Consider the following 20,722-nt stretch of genomic DNA (forward strand, 5'->3'; position numbering starts at 1 on the left):
TTTTCGTTATCTAACTGTTCAGTGTACCATCCCTTTTGTGCTTTTGCTTCTTACAACCTAATAATTTTGCCTATGCTGTTATCTATGCCTAGAATGCTCAACTTCTTATCTATGACTGACACCTGTGTAGACCACAATTCACCCATGCCATTTCATCCTGTTTAATCTTTTAACCATTTATCAATTGGGAAATGACTTGTATTTTTTTTTTATAATTATGTCTTAGTTCTCCATATACTTGAAAAACTTACTGTAATTTCCTTTCTCCCCACAACAATTTTGTTTTCCTTCTAATCTTGGCTGCATTGGTTTTGTTTGTGCAGAGCCTTTTTAATTTGATGTAATAAGAATTATTCATTTTATATCCCATAATACTCTTTCTTTTTTGGTTGCAAATTCTTCCCTTGTCCATAAATCTGGCAGATAAAATATTCCATACTCCCCTAACTTACTTATGACATCACCCTTTATGTCTAAGTCATGTACCCATTTTGAATCTTGGTATATGATGTGAGATATTGATCCATTTCTAGTTTCTGCCAAACTATCTTCTAGTTTACCTACCAATTTTTGTTTATTAATGAGTTCTTTCCCAAAAGCTTGAAACTTTGGGTTTGCCAAACACTAGATTACTATGGTCATTTGCCACCATGTAATTTGTATTTAATTTATTACACTGATCCAACACTATTCTTTGCCAGTACCAGATTGTTTTGAAGATTACAGCTTTTCAGTTTGAGATTTGGTACTGATAAAACAGCCTCCTTCACATTTTTTTTCATTGATGCCCTTATTCTGACATTTTTTTCTTCCAGATGAATTTTATTTTTCTACCTCTATATTTTTTGGTAACTTGATTGGTATGGCATGGAATAAACAAATTAATCTAGGATAGAATTGTTATTTTTATTGATTTGTCCTACCCACAAGTAATTAATATTTCTCCAATTGTAAATTTAGATCTGACTTTATGTCTGTGAAAAGTGTTCTGTAATTACATTCATATAACATTCATTGATTTTATCTTAGCAGATAGACTCCCAAGTATTTTATGTTGTCTACAGCTATTTTAACTGGAATTTTTCTTTCCAGCTTTTGCTGCTAGACTTTTTTGGTATAGATGTGCTGATGATTTATGTAGGTTTATTTTATGTCCTGCATTTTTGCTGAAGTTAATTATTTCAAATAGTTTTTTAGTTGATTCCCTAGGAATCTCTGTACATACACCATCATATCATTTGCAAATGATAATTTTGTTTTTTCTTTGCTTTTTTAATTCCTTCAATTTTTTTTCTTGTCTTATTGCTATAGTTGACATTTCAAAAATAATGTGAATAATGATTGTGATAATGGTCATCCTTGTTTCACCCCTGATCTTATTGGGAAGACTTCTAGCTTAATCCCATTATAGCTAATGCTTGCTGATGTTTTTAGATAGATGCTATTTAGCTAGCATTTAAGGAAAGCTCCATTTGTTTCTGTGCTTTCTAGTGTTTTTCATAGGAATGAGTGTTATATTTTGTCAAAAGTTCTTTCTGCATCTATTGAGATAATTATAAGATTTTTTTGGTTTTGTTATTAAAATGGTCAGTTATGTTGATAGCTTTTCCTAATATTAAATCAGTCTTGTATTCCTGGTAAAAACTTCACTTGTTTAGAGTATGTGATCTTATAGTATTTGGTAGTACTCTTTCTTCATTTATTTTTCTAAATAGTTTCTCTAGTATTATAATTAATTGTCCTTTAAATGTTTGATAGAAATTTTGTGAATCTATTTAGTCTTAAGGATTTTTTCTTAGGGATTTCATTGAGATAGGTTGTTCAGTTTCTTTTTCTAAGATAGAATTAATTATTTAAGGGTTTGATTTCCTCTTATGATAAAATGAATAATTATATTTTTAACTATTCATCCATTTCATTTAGATTGTCAGATTTAATGGCATATAATTGGGCAAAATAGTTCCTAATAATTGCTTTAATTTTCTCTTCATTGGTGTTTTGGTTTTCTTCTTTCTTTTTTTAAATCAGATTAATGATTTATCTATTTTATTGTTTTTTCTCATATAAACAGCCCCTGGTTTTGTTAGTTCAGGGTTTTCTTTCCATTTTTATTAATATCTCCTTTGATTTTCAGGATTTCCAATTTAGTGTTGAATTAGGGATTTTTAATTTGTTCTTTTTCTTTTTTCTTTTTTTTGGTTGCATGTCCAGTTCATTGATCTGCTCTTTTCTCTATTTTGTTAACGTAAGCATTTAGAGATATAAAATTTCCCCTTATTACTGCTTTGGCTGAATCCCATAAATTTTGGTATGTTGTCTCATTGTTGTTATTCTCTTTAATGAAATTATTAATTATTTCTATGATTTGTACTTTGACCCATTCATTCTTTGGAATTATTTAGTTTCTAATTAATTTTAAATCTGTTTCCATGGCCCTTTATTAAATATAATTTTATTGCATTATGGTCTGAAAAGGATGCATTTAATATTTCTGCCTTTCTGCATTTGGTTATGAAGGGTTTTATGCCCCTAATATATATGGTTAATTTTGAGAAAGTCCCATGTACAGCTGAGAAAAAGGTATATTCCTTTCTATTCCCATTCAGTTTCCTCCAGAAATCTGTCATATTTTTCTTTTCTGAAATTATATTCATCTCCTTCACTTCTTTCTTTTTTATTTCATGATCAGATTTATCTAGTTCTGAGAAGGGAAAGTTGCAGTCCCTTACTAGTATAGTTTTACTGTCTATTCTTTCTTTAATTGATTATTAACTGTGTATTTCCTCTCTATCTTATTTTTTCCCCATTTATCCTCCTTTTTCTCTCTTTTTGCTTTCCCTTCTCAAAAGTCTTATTTGCTTCTGACCACTACCTCATTTAATTTGCCCTCACTTCTGTCAGTCCCCTTCCCTCATCTTATCTATCCTCTTTCCCCTCACAATTCCCTTTAGGGTAAAATAGATTTCAATAGCCACCTGGATGTATAGGTTATTCCCTCTTTGAGCTAATTCCAATGAAAGAGAGGTAGAAGCTTTGCCTGCCCACTCCCCATATTCTACTCCATTGTACAAACTCTTCCTTTCACCCCTCTTTTATGTGAGGTAATTTCCCCCATTCTTTCTCTTCTTTTACCTTTCTCCCAGTGTATCCCTCTTTTTCATCTTTTGATTTTTAAAAAAAGATCATGGGGGCAGCTGGGTAGCTCAGTGGATTGAAGCCTAGAGATAGGAAGTCTTAGGTTCAAATCTGGCCTCAGACACTTCCCAGCTGTGTGACCCTGGGCAAGTCACTTAACTCCCATTTCCTAGCCCTTACCATTCTTCTGCCTTGGAACCATTGGTTCCAAGATGGAAGGTAAGGGTTTAAAAAAAAATCATCCCATCATAGTCAATTCACACCTTTGTCTTCCCTCAGTACAACTCCTTCTAACTGTCCTAATAATAATAAAGTTTTTATGTTACAATGATCATATTCCCATATAGGAATGTAAATATTTTCACCTTATTGATTTCCTTATGAATTCTTTTTCATATTACATTTTTATGCTTCTCTTAAGTCTCATATTTGAAAGTCATATTTTCTATTCAGGTCTTTTTATTAGGAATGCTTGAAAGTCCTTTATTTTATAAAATCTCTTTTTCCCCTCTCCAAGATTATGCCCAGGTTTGCTGGATAAGTTTTATTTGATTGTAATCCTGGATCCTTTACCTTCTGAAGTATATTTGAAGCTATCTCTCTCCCTTTTTGTGGAAGCTGTGATCCTGACTGTGACTCTACAATATTTTAATTACTTCCTTTTGCCTTGGAGCTCTGGAATTAGGCTATAATATCACTGGGAGTTTTCATTTTGAGATCATTTTTAGGAGGTATTTATGGGACTCTTTCTTATGATGGCAGGACAGTTTTTCTTATAATTTCTTAAAATACTTTGTCTAGAGTTTTTTCTTTTTTTTTTAATCATGGCCTAGGAGGTAGTCTAATAATTATTAAATTCTCTCTCCTTGATCTGTTTTCCAGGTCAGATATTTTATATTAATTTTTAAAATTCTATAATAATGTTTTGTTGGGTTGTATTTAGCTTCTATTTGTCTTGATTTTTAAAAAATTATTTTTTTATGTGAACTTTTGTACCTCTTTTTATATTTGGCCAATTTTGTTTTTTAAAATGTTGTTTTCTTTGGTATTTTTTGTGCCTCTTACCAAGATGTTGGTTATTCCTGATTTTCTTGTTTCTTCTCATTTCTTTTCTCAATTTTTCCTCTACCTCTTTTTTTTGTTTGTTTGTTAAAGGATATTTGAAAATTCTTTTTGAGTTCTAGGAATTTTTTTGAGGGGCCTATGACAAATCCACATTTTTCTTTGAGGTTTTGAATGTAGTTGTTTTGGTATTATTGTCTTCTGAGTTTCTGTCTTGATCTTCTCTGTCACAAGAGTAAATTTCTGTGGTCAGGTTTTTTTGGTTTTTGTTTTTACTTATTTTCCCAACCTATTTCTTGACTTTTAACTTTATGTTAAAGTTGGGCTCTTCTCTGAGAGCTAAGAGTACACTGTCCCAAGCTTCAGGCCTTTCTTGGTACAGTTTTCAAAGCTATCCCTGTAGGTTGTTGGTGCTTTGAAGGTGGTATGATTTAAGGAGAGGTGTGTTTACTACTCTCCTAATCTGTGATCTGATCTTTACCAGGGACCTTGTTCCCTTATAGCCAACAGCCCTAATTCACCTCCTGACCCTGAAACTGTGACCAAGTACCCCCCTTTCCTGTAGCCACAATTTCTGGTGCTCCCCTCTGGCTTACAGTTGAGGCCAGGACCCCTGCTCCCTTGTAAGTGACTACAAGCAATTTTCTCCACCTTGTAACTATATCAAGTCTCTGTTCCCTTGCTGCTGTAAGTGCTATGATCTGTAGCAGATTATGCACCATGCAAAAGTATCCTGAGCCACACACCAGCAGAGGGTTCCCTGCAGTCTTTTTCTGACCAGTTGTTGGATCACTCCTCTGACTGTGGGCTGAGAGCTCCCAAAGCTATGGCTGCTATTGCTGTAGCTACATATTACTGCTAGTGCTGTGGAGTGACCTGTACTGCATAATTCCAATTACCAATTGGTGAGGCAAATCTTTCCTGCTGAAGAGTTGTTTCACTCTGTATTTTGTTGGTTCTGACACTACGAAATTCAATTTGTGGCATTATTTTAGAACTGTTTGGAGGAGAATTTGGGAGAGCTTTGCTGAATGCTTCTCTACTCTGCCATCTTGGCACTGCCTTCTCCAGACCATATGATTTAGATCTAGAAGAAACATTACTGATCACATTCCAGCTTCCTTGTTTTGCAGATGAGCAAACTGAGGCTTGAGCAAGTTAAATTATTTATGTGACCCTTTATAAAAAAGGATACATTTTGGGAAATTTAAGGGTGATCTGTCAGGTTACAACTTGTTTAATATCTTAGAAGTACCAGTTACCATGTGGTAATAACAGAGATGATATTTTAAACCTAGATCCTCTAAATCTAAGTCCAGTACATTTTCACTAAACTAAATGCTTCTTAATACATATTTGACAGGTCCACACACATGCGGACACACAGAGTTTCAGTAGGACTGCTTGTGTGACTTAATAAACTTGATCAAGTTAAATACATGTAAAGCACTTTTGGAATCTTAAGTGATATATTCAGCTCCTAATTATTAATATTAATTTATTTCCATATCCTATATTAAAAATAATAATAGTTAATATTTATTAGTAAACTGAACTCATCTCCCCTCTTTCTAACTTTCCTATTATTGTTGAGGTACCACTATCTTCCTAGACACCCAGTCTAGGTCATAATCTACCCTTGACTTTCTTTTACCTTCTTTATCCAATCAGCTGCCATGGCCTATCCATTTTACTTTTTTTTTTTAACCCTTACATTCTACCTTAGAATCTTGGGTTATAATGTGGGGATTAGAATAAATGTGATATATAAATCAGGTATTAATATGAAGAATACAACAAGAAAGTACAAAGACTTATTTTTTTGTTCTTCCTAACCTTGCTCTGAAAGCAATTCTAGACCTAGACAATCAACAAATCAATAAGCATTTATTTAGTACTTATTTTAATACATTGTGCTAAGTGTTGGGAATACAATGAAAAAAACAGCCCTTGCCTTCAGGGAGCTTACATCCTAATGGAGGAGAGAAGAGTGCATAAATAGATATATAGATATGATACTGGTAACCTTATAAGATATAAGATAAGGATAACCTTAGCTTCTAAGAGAGGGTGAGACCCAGAGAAGTGGGGTGGGGGGAGGAGGCCTGGGAAAAACTTCTTGAAGGTTATTTTTTAGCTGGGTCTTGAAAAAAGCCAAAGATTCCTTGATGTGGGGAATAACAAGTAAAAAGGCACAGAAATGAGAACTAGTTTGAGGAACAGTAAGGTCAGTATGACTGAATCAGGAGGTTCTTTGAGTAGAGTATGAATATATATCTTAAGGTAGATGGATAGTCAGGGTAGAGCTGTAAATGCCTAGAGGAGTTTACAGAGTAATTCACATTTACATAACACTTGAAGGTCTACAAAGATGCTTACTTTTACAAATTGGAATACACTCCCAGGGAAGTGAAGTGGCTTTCCCAGAGTCACATAGCTTGGAAGGACTTGGACCAGGTTTCTTCTGGCTCCTCTACACTACTTCCTGTGGGCAATGGAAGTGTCATTTGAGCAAGTGCCAGGGTGAGTACTCCGAAAGACACCTGACCTGAAGCAAGTAAGTTCTAATTAACTGAATTAAGTTCTAATAATAGGGACAAGGCTTATAATTTCATTGGTATAGGAAGCTCTCAAGTGAGGAAACTCCCTCTACCAATGGAGGTGGCACCTTCTCTGCAATTTATAATGCTACCCAGTGCACTTAGAGGTTCATTAACTTACCCAAGGTTACACAGCCAGGATGTTTCAGATACTGGACTTGACCTTAGGTCCTCAGTTTCTATTCTATTCAACTATGCTGCTGATTCTGTGATGTTGTTCAGATTTGGAGGCTTTTATATATCAATTTCGTTCACTGCCTAGTCTTTCTTACACTGTAATCAAATTCCTAATTGTCTAGTTCTGGGGTTGGGGAAGATTGGAAACAGCTATGGAAAAGGTAGAAATTGAACTGGGACAGACTTGGGTATGTAGAGAGGAGTGGGGAGGTCAGTTTAGGAAGATGACAGCTTATTTGTGTTGGTTCAGTAAAACAAACAAAAATGCAGTCAGATAAGAGTCATGAAATTCCGAATCATGTTCCCTAGAGTTCATGTCTTAGTACAAGTTTCCATAACAGCCTTTAGATGGTAACCTCTGCTAAGCTTGGTGATGGACAGCACTATGGATTGTTAAGAGAATTGTCTACTTTTTGCTCCAGTCCTTTTTATTTTGGCATCTGTAGATTTGAAGGTTAAACATTTTTGTACAGTTGTGTCATGATTTGAGATTTGGGGGATTCAAGTATAAGTTTTGTGAAAGTGACCATAAGCATATAATGTTTTGCTTGATGAAGGGTTCAGGTGGCAAAATCAACAAAGGACACTTAGCTGGCAGAGGTGATTGCATGGTTGATAAGGTGGTTTCCTTCAGCCTAGATTTCTTTGCATTCTATGTGGGCTCTTTCCTGTGATGATGCCATCCCACTTTCAAGAAGTAATCCTCATACTGGAGAAACTACTTTTGTAATTATGGTTTTTAGAAGAGTTTTGTGTTTTATTTTAATGTATTAAGAGGCTCTTCAATAAATTTTTCTGGAAGGAAGCTTGAGAAGGTCTTAACCTCTTTGCAAAACAATGTAAAGTTCTTTTCCTTGCCCCAGAGGAGAGTTAGTCAGTCTTACCTCCACAAATCTGATTTTGTGATTCATTATAATATTATTATTTTTTTAAACACTTACCTTCTGTTTTGGAATCAATATTGTGTATTGGTTTCAAGGCAGAAGAGTGGTAATGGCTAGGCAATTGGGGGTTAAGTGACTCTCCCAGGATCACACAGCTGGGAAGTGTCTGAGGCCAGATTTGAACCTAGAACCTCCCTTCTCTAGGCCTGGCTCTCAATCCACTGAGCTACCCAAGTGCCCCCTTGTTATAATATTATGACTCTAATGTTAGAGGATCTTGATTCAAATCATGTTTCTCATGCTTACTTAACAAGCTGCCTCACCTTATTCAAGTCATTTAACTTTTTCTCAGTTAGCCTGAGTTTCTTCATCTGTAAAATGAGAGAGCTATCGATAGCTTCTTGAGTTACCTTCTAGCTCTAGACCTATGATACCAGGCCCATTTGGGGAATTTTTCCACCTGGGCTTTAAATGATTATTAGACTCTTTAGTTCATCTTTCTAATCCAAAACTTATTGTCTACTAAGCAGAATATCCCTCCACTGTCCCTTAGCTAGACTTAATTATTACAAAGTTTATCACATTACTGCAAAAGAAACTTTAACATTGCTTTCTCATAATTATTCAATAATTCCCAAAGGACCCAAAATACATCTCTTTCCTTACCTAAGGTCACATATTAAGGCAGAGCTAGAATTTAAATACAATAGCTAAGGTATTGAAAGATAAGGAATGAGGGGCAACTAGGTTAGCACAGTGGATAGAGCCAGGCCTGGTTTCAGGAGGTCCTGGGTTCAAATCTTTACTCAGATACTTCCTAGTTGTGTGACTCTGGACAAGTCACTTTTTCCAGATTGTGTAGCCCTAGCTGCTTTTTTATCTTAGAATTGATATTAAGACAGAAGGTAAGGATTTAAGAGAAAAAAAAGATAAGGAGTTTAATTTGTTGTATCAAAAGCTAAGTGCCCTTAGGGAAGAACCTTTTATTGGGCCTTTCATGATTCATAAAATGAAATGCTAGCAATATCTACTTCACAGGATTGTTGTTAGGTTGCAAAAGATAAGGTTTGTAGAAGTGAATCACTATATAGAAGTGATATAACTTCAAACTTTCTCAAATCTGCTGGTTCCCTTCCTGAAAATATGCTCTTCCTTATCCTAAAAATAATTTCTTTAGACCCTGTGATCTTTTCAAGCTGTCATTTTCTCAAGTCCTTGCAGTCTATCTTCAGGCCCCATCACTTTCCTGAAACTCCTCTTTTTAAAAATAGATTTTTATTGGTATCTTTTGTTTTTACATCTTCCCCATTTAGATTTCCTTCTATAGTGCATTATCTCCCTCATCCCAGAGAACTATCATTTAATGTAATGAAAAATTTCTTAAAAAAAAAAGAAAGAAAGAAAAAGTAAATGAAGAAAAAAAGAGGTTATTTAATAGGACTGATCAATACCTTGAAAAATTCTGTTACATGTTTTTGGAATAATTAATTGTCCAGTATGATTGCAACTTAATAATAACTAATTGACATTGATGTAGTACTTTGAGTAGTACAGTGTAGTAGTTAGAAGGTAAGCCTTGGCGAAGACCTTGTCTGCCCCTAAACCATACTAATTGTATGACCATTCTTTCAATGCTCCTCAGAAACATTCTGAGACAAGCTATGGATCTGCATTGTTGAAAAGAATTTCTAGCCTGATAGTTCCCCCCACACTGATGAAATCAGAAGATTGGACAATATTAAAACTTGCAACACACTTTATGATCTTTATTTGAGCCTCACAGTGGCTCCTGGGAATGGGAACCACAGCTATTATTATCCCTGTTTTCTAGATGAGGGGAAAAAAATGCCCTGAATGGGGAGAGTAACACTGAAATAAGATTATGGCAACATTAATAATAGTTGACAGCTGCAATTTACAAAAATTATATCATTTGATATTGAAGAAACCAAAGCTTAGAGATGAATTGATTTGCCCAAAGCCACACAGCTATTAAATATCTGAGGTAGGATTTGAATCTGGGTCTTACTAAATCTCCCTATATATGTCTGGTTGGCTGTCTCCAACAACAACAAAATAAGCCAAAAGTATGCATTTGCTAATTAGCTCTTCCAAAGAGCAGGGAGAGATTTAAGATATCTTCAGTAAGACACAATAAAACAGAATAATCAAACATGAAACTGATTAGGGGCAGCTAGGTGACTCAGTGTATAGAGTGCCAGGCCTAGAGTCAGAACAACCTGGGTTCAACTCTGGCCTCACATCCTTCCTAGCTTTTTGACCCTGGGAAAATCACTTAATCCCCATTGCCTAGCTCTTACTGCTCTTCTGCTTTGTAACCAGTTTAGTTTCTATTCCAAAGCAGAAGGGAAGGGTTTAAAAAAAAGAAGAAAAAGAAACTGAGTAAATTTCAATTCACAAGTACTAAAATATATGTAAGTTCTATGGAAAGACCTAATCAAGTACCTTAATATCCTAATCCCAGTCACACCCTACTTCATCACAAGGTCAATTATGATGTCAGTTGTTCTGTACTTTATAGTGGAATAAGACCCCTTTATAGTGGAATAGAAGCATGGGGAGTGTAAATGAGAAGGCAGTAAGGATGTGGAATATGTAGATCAAGGAGCAGCATGTAGGTTGGTCAGGCCTTACCCTTATGGGTGTAATACATCCCCAAAATTTTGGCAGATATCCAGGTTTTTCTCTGGTCTGTCTAGGATGCCATTTGCTCCTGAAAGGATGTTATCTGCGACCATTTGTAAACAGTAATCAAAGTGAACGTGTGTGGAAGGTATCAAAATGAAGGTGCTCTATTTGTACTGTTTACAAAAAAACCCTATGGTTACTATCCACTGGAGGTAGGTAGTATATTCTATAGATGAGAAAACTAATGGTCTGAAAGATTGTACCTTGCCAGAATTTGAACTTGAGGTCATCATATTTTGAACTGAAATGGACGTTCCTAAGCCCCCCCCACCTCCTTATTTCATTCACACTCACAAATTATGTGACTGCATTTATGACATTTGTGAAGATTGCTCAGGTCAGTACATCTAGACCATTTTGACCATCTAGAAGCTGCTACAGGCTTCCAATTATGCCTTCCTGAAGGTTTGCAGCCATAATAACATATGTGACTAACAGATTAGATTAGCAGCCAATTCTAATGCAGGATGGGGTTAAAAAACCAATATAGAAATGTTTTATCTGGAGGAAGATTGTAAGTCTGGTGAACCCTTCAAAAAGGAAACCTTCAGTAAACAGCAATTGACTGATGTAGGGAATGAGTAAGGTTCCTTGGGCTATAAAATAATTTTCTATTGTATACACAGTTACTTAGAGATTGTTTCCTTAAGTCCTTCAATATTGGAATGGAATTTCTTTCCCTTGCTATGTTTAGCTATTCTGGAATGCCTCTAGAAGCCAGGGCTTGCAGAAGCGAACACGTATTTAGGATGGTGGATGTTGGTAGGGAATAGAGAAAGACATCATATTTATTTGGTAGAGCAAGTGCTATGGTAATGAAGATAGCTTTCCCAAGACTAAGGTTTCTCTGTTCCAGTTTGATTGTCCTGAATCCATATAACTGGCCCAAATACAACAGACTCAACTACTGTGATAGGAGAGCTGTGCTCTATTACCCTAATATTTCATAACAAGAAGATCGCCTTTGTGATTTAAAAAAATTTTTTTTCTTTATCAAGTAACTAGACTTAAAAACAAAGTTACTAGTGTCTTAGATAGATTAGTTTGTTGAGCAGATTAGAATGTGGTCCAATTTGTAACCGTGAAAATGTGGTTTGCCAAGACTGTGAATGTTAAAAACTTGTAATGCCAAAACTGTAAAGGGTTTCGGCCAAACTGTAAAGATAAATTTTAGTGTCTTGACTTAAAATCTAAAAATAAGTGGTCACCATGGGAAAATTCCCAACCCAAGTCAGCTGGGTTTTATGGAGATTTTAATGAATACAAATGAAGGAATTAAGGGAAGGAGAGAGAGAGCGAGAGAGAGAGCGAGCGAGAGCGAGAGAGAGAGAGAGAGAGAGAGAGAGAGAGAGAGAGAGAGAGAGAGAGAGAGAGAGAGAGAAAGCAATGGGAAGAGAGAGAGAAAAAGAGAGAGAGAGAGAGAGAGAGAGAGAGAGAGAGAGAGAGAGAGAGAGAGAGAGAGAGAAAGAGAGAGAGAGAGGCCAAAATGGCTTAGGCCTGAGCCTAAGGGAGAGCAAGTCAGTCTTTTATCACTCACCACAAGATCGTCTTCAAGCAAGCTCCAAACCTCCGAACTCCAACTAACTTCCAATCCAAAACTCACTCCCACAATAAGTCCCTTCCTTTTAAAGAAATTTTCTCTTATGTCACTTCCCCTAAATTTTTACGTCTACCAACCACAGTAGACTCTTTTTCCCAGGACTGCCCATTCTTAGTTCTCAACTTCTTTTGTTCTCACCTTCTCTGATTAGGTTAAATCCACTGAGTACTTCACACCTCTTTTGTTAAGCTTGCCTTTTGTAAGTTGCTTGACCTTTAGGTACTAATTTAACCTTATAGGTACTTAGCATCCTTTTGTATTAGATCTAAAAATAGACCCAGCTTAAGGTTCTAGCTTTACTATAAGTATGAGTTAGGGACTTTTCATTGTTCAGTCAGGAGTTTGCAACTTTATCTTCCCCTAAGGCACTGTCTGAATAGGGTAGAGTAATTTTTAAAGTTCTCAATACATTCCTGTCCAAGTACCTCCATTGTTAAAAATGGGGAATAGCTTAATCAAATCTTCTGAAGTAGAGTCTGAGCAGTTTTAAGATTCACAAACTATAACAAAGGCTCTTTCCTAAAAGAAAATTTACAATAAAGGCTGCATATATTTGGTAGAATTTTCTAAAATGAAATGCTGAAATTGGCGCCTAGAGCCTCAGTTGGGGTTTATAGGACTAGATTCAAGATTAAGAGCATTTTCACAAATATTCTCTTTGATTCATTCCTTCACTCAACATTTTCAGTGGGAATAACACAAGATGCTTTTTTGATGTTTCTCTAAAAAATAGAAAAGGCCTAATCATAATATGAGACAATCATTAGTTAATTGTGCAAAAATAATATATGGTCCTTTGGAGAGAGATCAGAGGTAGAAGAACACTGGATTAGGAGAATAGGGTGTGTTCTTTCCTTTTTTTCTCTGTGATTTTGGGGAAATTTCTGAAATGAAGTTTTCTCCCCAAAGTTTTTATAGTTTTTTACTTGTAACCAAAAAGGATTATGTAACCTCAGGTTTTCTTACTTGACCAAAATTTTACTGTCTTCTTGGTACTCAATATTTACAGTTTTATCTGATAATTAGAGAGATGCAAATCAAAACAACTCTGAGGTATCACCTGTAACGGTTAAAATTATGGTTGAGACTGAATGTAATAATTATATTTGGTCACCAAGGATTTTATTTATAAAATCCTAATGAAACACCCAAACTCAGCTGGAAATTTTATGGTGATTTAATTGATATAGTGGAGGAGATTAAGAAGAAGGCAGAAGGAAGGGGCTAGTATTGGGTGGGAAGATTAGGAGATCTAGAAAGTAAGGTTTTGAGTGTGAAGGAAGAAAGAATCAACCTGACCTCCAAAGGAGCTCAGCTAAGATGCCTGAACCTGAATCAGCTCAAGGGCAAAACTCACCACCAATACTCCAAGATGTTGAAACACCTAACACACTCTCAGCCAGAGTCTCCTCTCCAGGGAAAGAGAAAGAGAGAGGAAGTGACATGCCTTATATGGATGGCTTTACGTCACTTTCATGCATCTCATCTGTACCAATGATCGCTTAGCTTGACTTAGGACAGCCCAGGGGTCTGCCTGTTTTTCTGCACATGTGTGTTGAAGGCCATTTCCTCAGATAATTAAATCTTGAGTTTGATGTAGACCTTCCTAATCTTGTTAAACCAAGAAGGGTGGAGAAATGTAGAGTTTCCAAGACCTGATTCTATTATTCCAAGTATCTCCATTGTTACTGATCAGGAAATAGCTAAATCAGATCTTCTAAAGTACAGTCTGATTAGGGTGGAATAGTTTTAAAATTCATACACCTCACACCTAGCAGATTGGCTAATATGACAGCTACAGAAAGTAATGAATGCTGGAGGGGATGTGGCAAGGTTGGGATATGAATTCATTGCTGGTGGAGTTGTGAATTGATCCAACCATTCTGGAGGGCAATTTGGAACTATGCCCAAAGGGTGCTAAAAGACTGTCTTTTGACCCAGCCATAGCACTGCTGGGTCTGTAACCCCAAAGATATAATAATGGAAAAGACATGTACAAGAATATTCATAGCCGTGCTCTTTGTGGTGGCAAAAAATTGGAAAATGAGAAGATGCCCTTCAATTAGGGAATGGCTGAACAAATTGTGGTATCTGTTGGTGATGGAATACTATTGTGCTCAAAGGAATAATAAAGTGGAGGAATTCCATGGGAACTGGAACAACCTCTAGGAATTGATGCAGAGTGAGAGGAGCAGGACCAGGAGAACAATGTACACAGCGACTGAGACACTGTGGTACAATCGAATGTAATGGACTCCTCCATTAGTAGTTATGCATTGATCCTGAACAACATGGAGGGATATAGGTAATAGTGGTAGTATCTCGGTGACGGAGAATGACAATTGTCTTTGTGCATTATCATCTATTGATGTACCCTCATGTGGCTTTGAAGTCCAAAGGCTGAGGCGCAAAGTTTGTGGCACATGGGGCATGGGACGCCAGTTGTTACGGGAGGTGCGGTTATGGCCTGGTGTCGGCGTTCATGTGCAGCGTCAAGATGTCAACGTCGCTCATCTTCAAAGGTGGTGGCGGCATGGTGAATGTGGGTTCGCCAGCTGCTTCTGTCAGAGGCAGCAAGTTCTAGTTGCTTTGGTGTAATGCCAGCCCACTTCAAGTTGGACTTTAGCTGATCCTTGAATCTTTTCTTTGGTCGACCTTGTTTCCTGAGTCCAGCTGACAGTTCACCATAGAATACCTGTCTTGGTATTCGCTGTGGGTCTATGCGGATGACGTGTCCAGACCATCGTAGCTGGGTTTTGAGGACCATGACTTCGATGCTGGTGGAGTTGGCTCTGTCGAGGACTTCCTGGTTGGTGATTTGGTCCTGCCATCGGATCCTCATGATTGACCTGAGAGAGCATTGGTGGAATTGCTCCAGCTGTTTCATGTGCTTCTGGTACAGTGTCCATGTCTCGCCAACCGTACAGGAGCAAGCTGAGGACCACTGCGTTATACACTTTGAGCTTTGTCACCGTGCTTACACCGCTGTGTGGGAGGACTTTGGAGCGCAGCCGCCTGAGTGCCTGGCTGGCCTTTTGTATCCTGGCATTAATCTCGTGGTCTAGGGACCCATCGTTGGCGATGGTGCTGCCCAGGTACTTGAAAGTGTTGACATTAGAAAGCTGCGTGCTGTTGATTGTAATGCACGGCTGGTTCGTTGGCCTCCCTGGTGCAGGTTGGAACAGCACCTCTGTTTTGCTAAGGCTGATAGTCAGGCCAAACAGTTTTGTTGCGGTGGAGAACCTGTCCACAATGGTTTGGAGATGATTTTCTTGGTGGGCCATGAGAGCACAGTCATCGGCAAAGAGAGCTTCCAGGATGAGTCTCTCTGTTGTCTTTGTTTTTGCAGTCAGGCGGCGAAGGTCGAATAGTGAGCCATCCAGTTGGTATTTGATTATAGACGCCCAGGTCTAGATCCATCACAGCATGCCATAATACCTGGGTGAAGGATAGGTTGAATAGTACTGGAGTGAGGACACAGCCTGGTTTCACACCATTGGAGATGTTGAAGCGATCAGAAGTCTCTCCACCAGATAGGACTTCCCCTGTCATGTCGACATGAAAGAGCTGGATCAGTCTGACAAATTTTGCTGGACAACCGAGCTTGCTAAGGATCACCCACAATGCGTCCCTGTTCACTGTGTCGAACGCCTTCGTCAGGTCTATGAAGACAATGTAGAGACTCAGGTTCTGCTCAAGGCATTTTTCGTGCATTTGCCTCATTGTGAAGACCATGTGGATGGTGCTGCGATCTGGTCGGAAGCCACATTGTGATTCAGGCAGGTTCTGCTCTGAAACAGATGACAGGAGTCTGTTGAGTATGACACGGGCGAGGATCTTTCCAGCAGTGGAGAGTAGTGAGATGCCTCTGTAGTTGTCACAGGCTGCTCGTGCACCTTTGTTCTTGTATAGGCTATGATGGAGGCATCTCTGAGTTCTGGGGGCATGTCTTCCTCTTCCCATATGCTGGTCAGCACTATGTGGAATGCCTGGAGCGCCTTTCCATTTAAGGCCTTGTACACCTTGGTTGGGATCCCGTCTTTACCGGGTGCCTTGCCTGCACTCATTTGTTTAATGGCTTTTTGGACTTCCTCTATTGAAGGAGGGACGTCAAGTTGTTTAGTGGTGCGGTTTTGGGGGATCTGGTGAAGAGGGTGGGTTGAGAAGCTGACTGAAGTATTCTTTCCACCTGTTGCTGATGCCTTTTTTATCTTTTATGAGAGTGTCACCGTCAGAGGATAGCAAGGGAGTGGTGGTGGGTTTTAATGGCCCATAGACAGTCTTGAGGGCACTGAAAAATTGTTTGTAGTTTTTCGTATAAGTAAAGCGCTGGATTTCTTCTGCCTTTTTTTCCCACCATCGGTCTTGCATCTTCCTGATCTCACACTGCGCTGTGGCTTGGAGAGACTTGAATCTGTCCTTTTTAGGAGCAGAGTTTGGGTTATTTTGCCACTCCATAAAGGCTTTGTTCTTTTTGTTCAATAGGTCTTCAATAGCACTGTTGTTTTCGTCGAACCAGTCCTGGTGGTTGTGTTGTTTGGGGCCTAGGACTGCCTTTGATGTTTCCTTCACTGCATCTCTGAACTGGTTCCATTTCTCGGTTGAGCTTCCAGTGAGTGGTCCCTTGGCAGACAGCTTGTCGTCCAGGCAGGACTGGAATGTTTGCAAATAAGATGGATCACTAAGACGACTCAGGTTGTAAAATGCGTGAACTGTCTGGTTGTGTTTTGGATGGCGAGGCACCATGTGCATTTGAAGAGTTCCTCTAACCAATCTGTGGTCTGTCCAGCATTCAGCTCCTCTCATGGCTCTGGTGATCTGTACATCCTGGATGTCTTGCTGGCGTACAATGATGTAGTCAATGAGATGCCACTGTTTTGATCGTGGGTGCATCCATGTTGTTTTATATTTGTTCGCCATTCTGAACACAGTGTTCGTGATGATGAGTTCGAACTCTGAGCATTTGCTGAGTAGCAGTAGGCCATTGTTGTTCATTTTGCCCATGCCGTGTTAGCCGAGCACTCCTTTCCATCTTTCACGGTCCTGGCCAACGTGGGCATTGAAGTCTCCCAGTAGTATCAGCTTGTCATTTGTGGGCACCGAGTGCAGGACGACACTCAGGTCAGAGTAGTACTGCTCAATGGTCTCCTCTGTGCTGGTCAGTGTTGGGGCATATGCGCTGATGATTGTGGCATATCGGTCTTTGCTGAGAGGTAAATGGATCTTCATGAGCCTCTCGCTGATGCCTACAGGCAAGTCTGGCAGCTGTTTGAGCAAACTGGTCTTGATAGCCAGGCCAACACCATGGATTCTGTCTTCATTTGAGGCTCTACCTTTCCAGAAGAAGGTGTATCCAGTGGTGGGTTCGCTGAGTGATCCCTCTTCTGGTAAGTGTATTTCACTTAATGCTGCGATGTCGATGTTATATCGCACCAGTTCTTTGCTGACTAGAGCTGTTCTTCTCTCAGGTCTTGAGGTATTCTCTCTATCAAAGATATTCTCTCTAACAACCCAGAGGGATATAGGAGAAAAAACACTATCCACATTCAGAGGAAAAACTGTGGGAGTAAAAACATCAAAGAAAAACAACTGCTTAATGACATGGGTCGAAGGGGATATGATTGGGGATATAGACTTTAAATGAACATCCTAGTGACTACAAAGACCAACAACATGGAAATGGGTTCTGATCAAGGACACATGTAATACCCAGTGGAATTGCACATCGGCTATGGGAGGGGTGAGGGAGGAATAGAAAATGATTTTTGTAACCAAGGAATAATGTTTGAAATTGACCAAATTAAAAAAATGTCAAAAAAAATTTATTCTTTTAGCAATTAGTGGTTTTGAGTATTTTTCAGGAGTTTAATGTTGAAATTACTTCTTTTGAAAATCGTTTCTTCATCTAGCTTAACCTCTTTTTTGTGGGAATGGTTATATAAATATCATCTTATACTGAGTTCATCACCCCACTGCCATGAAATAGATAACATGTTTTATCATTGGTTGTCTGAAAGCATTAGTCATTACACTGATTCGAGATCTTAAGGATCTCTTAGTTGTTTTGCTTTACAATGTTATTATTGTATAAATTGTTCTCCACATACCATTAAACTCTTTAGCAATTCATACTAGTCTTACTGGGTTTCTCTGAGAGCTTCCTTTTCATTTCTTGTGTCATAGCAATATTCTATCATGTTCATATAGAATAATTTTTTCAACCATTGGCCCCATCGTTGGGTTTCCAATTCTTTGCTGCTACAAAAAGAATTGTTATAAACATTTTCTTTTTACATGTTGATCATTTTCTCCTTTTTGTCAACTCTTTGGGGTTTAGGCCTATTAGAGATATTTCTGGCTTAAAGGGTTAGTGAGTTTTTGGACATATTTCCTGCAAATCCTTCAACAATGATCACTTTTTCTTTTTCTCATCTTTGTCAATGGACTTGAGGTGGAACCTTAGAGTTCTTTTAGTTTATATTTATTAATAATTTGTTATTAGTGACTTAGAACATTTTAACATATTTTAATAGCATGGATTTCTTCCTCTAAGAAATAACTTTATAACCTTGGACCATTTATCTTTTGTGGAATACCTCTTGTTCTTATAAATTTGAATCAGTTTGTGACAATTAAACATTCTGAGAGACTGGCTTCCAGGTAAGAAAATCAATTTATTGATTAAGATAGCAATAACCAATAAATTAATTGGATTTTGGTGATCAATCCTGTCCAGTAGATCCATAAATATAATTTTGGAAGCTCATTACTCAGATCTCCCCTAAATATCCCAAGACATCTCTGATTGATGAATAACCAGTGAGAAGATGGTCAGTCAAACATTCAGTCTGTGAATCTTAAAACTACTCAGACTCTACTTTAAGATTTGATTTAGATATTTCTTTATTGTAACAATGGAGATACTTGGTCTAACAAGAATCAGGAATGTATTGGGAACTTTAAAAATTACTCCACCCTAATTAGACATACTTTAGGGGAAGATAAAGTTGTAAACTCCTGATTGAACAATGAAGGTACTTAACTCATACCTTATAGTGAAGCTAGAACCTTAAGTTAGGTCTGTTTTTAGATCTAATTCAAAAAGGTATTAAGTACCTGTAAAGGTTAAATTGATCACAAAATGGTCAAGCAACTCAAAAAAGGCAAGCTTAACAAAGAAGTGTGAAGTACCTCAGAAGATATAATCTAACCAGAGAAGGTGAGAACTAAAGAGTGATGAGAACTAAGAATGGGCAGTCCTGGGGAAAAGTGTCTACTGTGATTGGTAGACGTAAAAATTTAGGGGAGGTGACATAAGAGAAAATTCTCTTTAAAAGAAGGCTAAAAGTCAGTTTGAGAGATTATTCTGAACTTGGTACAGGAGATTTGAGTTCAGTGGAGAACTGGAACCCAGCTTGGAGACGGTCTGGTGGTTAAGACTGACTCCCTTACCGTTAGGCTCAGGGAGGCCACTTTGGCCAAGGCCTTTACTGTCTGGCTCAGCCTGAGCGCCAGAGCAGTTTAAATCTCTCTCTCTCTCTTTCTCTCTCTCTCTCTCTCTCTCTCTTTCTCTCTCTCTCTCTCTCTCTCTCTCTCTCTCTCTCTCTCTCTCTCTCAATTCCTTCTCTATATTAATTAAAATCTCCATAATTCCCAGCTGACTTGGATATTTTATCATTTGGGAATTTTCCCTGGTGACCAATCATTTAGACTTAAGTCAAAACACTAAAATTATCCTTACAAGTCCCTCCCAGTTCCTTGAGTGATAGTTGACAATCCCATGCCTGGTCCCATGCCCCCAATGTGTAGAAGGAGAAATTGAGTTCTGTCTGGTTAGCAATGACATCCAGTGTTTCTCAATGGGCGATTCAAGGACTTGGTTCTGCTGCTAGCAACATTTCTGACTTAGGATGGTTCTTATTTACCAAGCAATACACAACTCATCATATCACTTTCCTATCTGTTACCCTACAATGGAAGAAATTCTTGGGTGGAACATTTCTTGAAGTTCTCAGGAACAAAGGAATGAGTAGGAAGATCTGAGGAACTGATCTGAATCTCAATTCAAAACCAAGAAATAGACAATATATTACAAATAAATCCTCTCACAGTTCTTTATATATCTTGGAAATGAGATCTATATCAGAGAAACTTGCTGCAAAGTCCCCCCCCCCCAATTTAACTTTTATTCTCATTTTAAAAGCAGTAATTGTTTGCACAAAACCTTTTTTTAATTTTATATAATTAAAATTGTCTATTATTTCTTGTGATCCTCTCTATCCCTTGTATGGTCACAAATTCTACCCCCATCCATAATTATGATAGGTGTTTCCTTCCTTGTTCTTCTAATGTCTTTATGGTATGATTTTTGTTTTCTTTAAGTACTATCTTCCTTTGAAACTTATCTTGGCATATAGTGTGAGATAGTGATCTGAAAGTAATTTCTGCCAGATGGCTTCTCTTCTTTGACCCCCTGATAAAGTGAGATTCTATTAAGTTCTATCCCCTTTCTTTTCTATTATATTCCTTCTTAACTCCCTTTTCCTTTTTCTTTC

General features: G+C 37.7%; 1 protein-coding gene across 5 annotated transcripts in view; it reads left to right on the forward strand.

Annotated features, from left to right (window-relative positions):
* The first annotated feature begins 10,440 nt into the window (after window positions 1-10,440).
* Window positions 10,441-20,722, forward strand: part of TEX14 (testis expressed 14, intercellular bridge forming factor) — a 150,847-nt gene continuing 140,565 nt past the window's right edge. For all 5 annotated transcript variants that reach the window (XM_056814208.1, XM_056814204.1, XM_056814207.1 and 2 more), the window contains exon 1: window positions 10,441-10,719. In XM_056814208.1, coding sequence (XP_056670186.1) covers window positions 10,661-10,719 — 59 coding nt within the window. In that variant the 5' untranslated portion in view covers window positions 10,441-10,660. The remainder of the gene's footprint in view (window positions 10,720-20,722) is intronic.

The sequence above is a fragment of the Monodelphis domestica genome, chromosome 2 (assembly GCF_027887165.1).
Source record: "Monodelphis domestica isolate mMonDom1 chromosome 2, mMonDom1.pri, whole genome shotgun sequence".
NCBI classification, from domain to species: Eukaryota; Metazoa; Chordata; class Mammalia; order Didelphimorphia; family Didelphidae; genus Monodelphis; species Monodelphis domestica.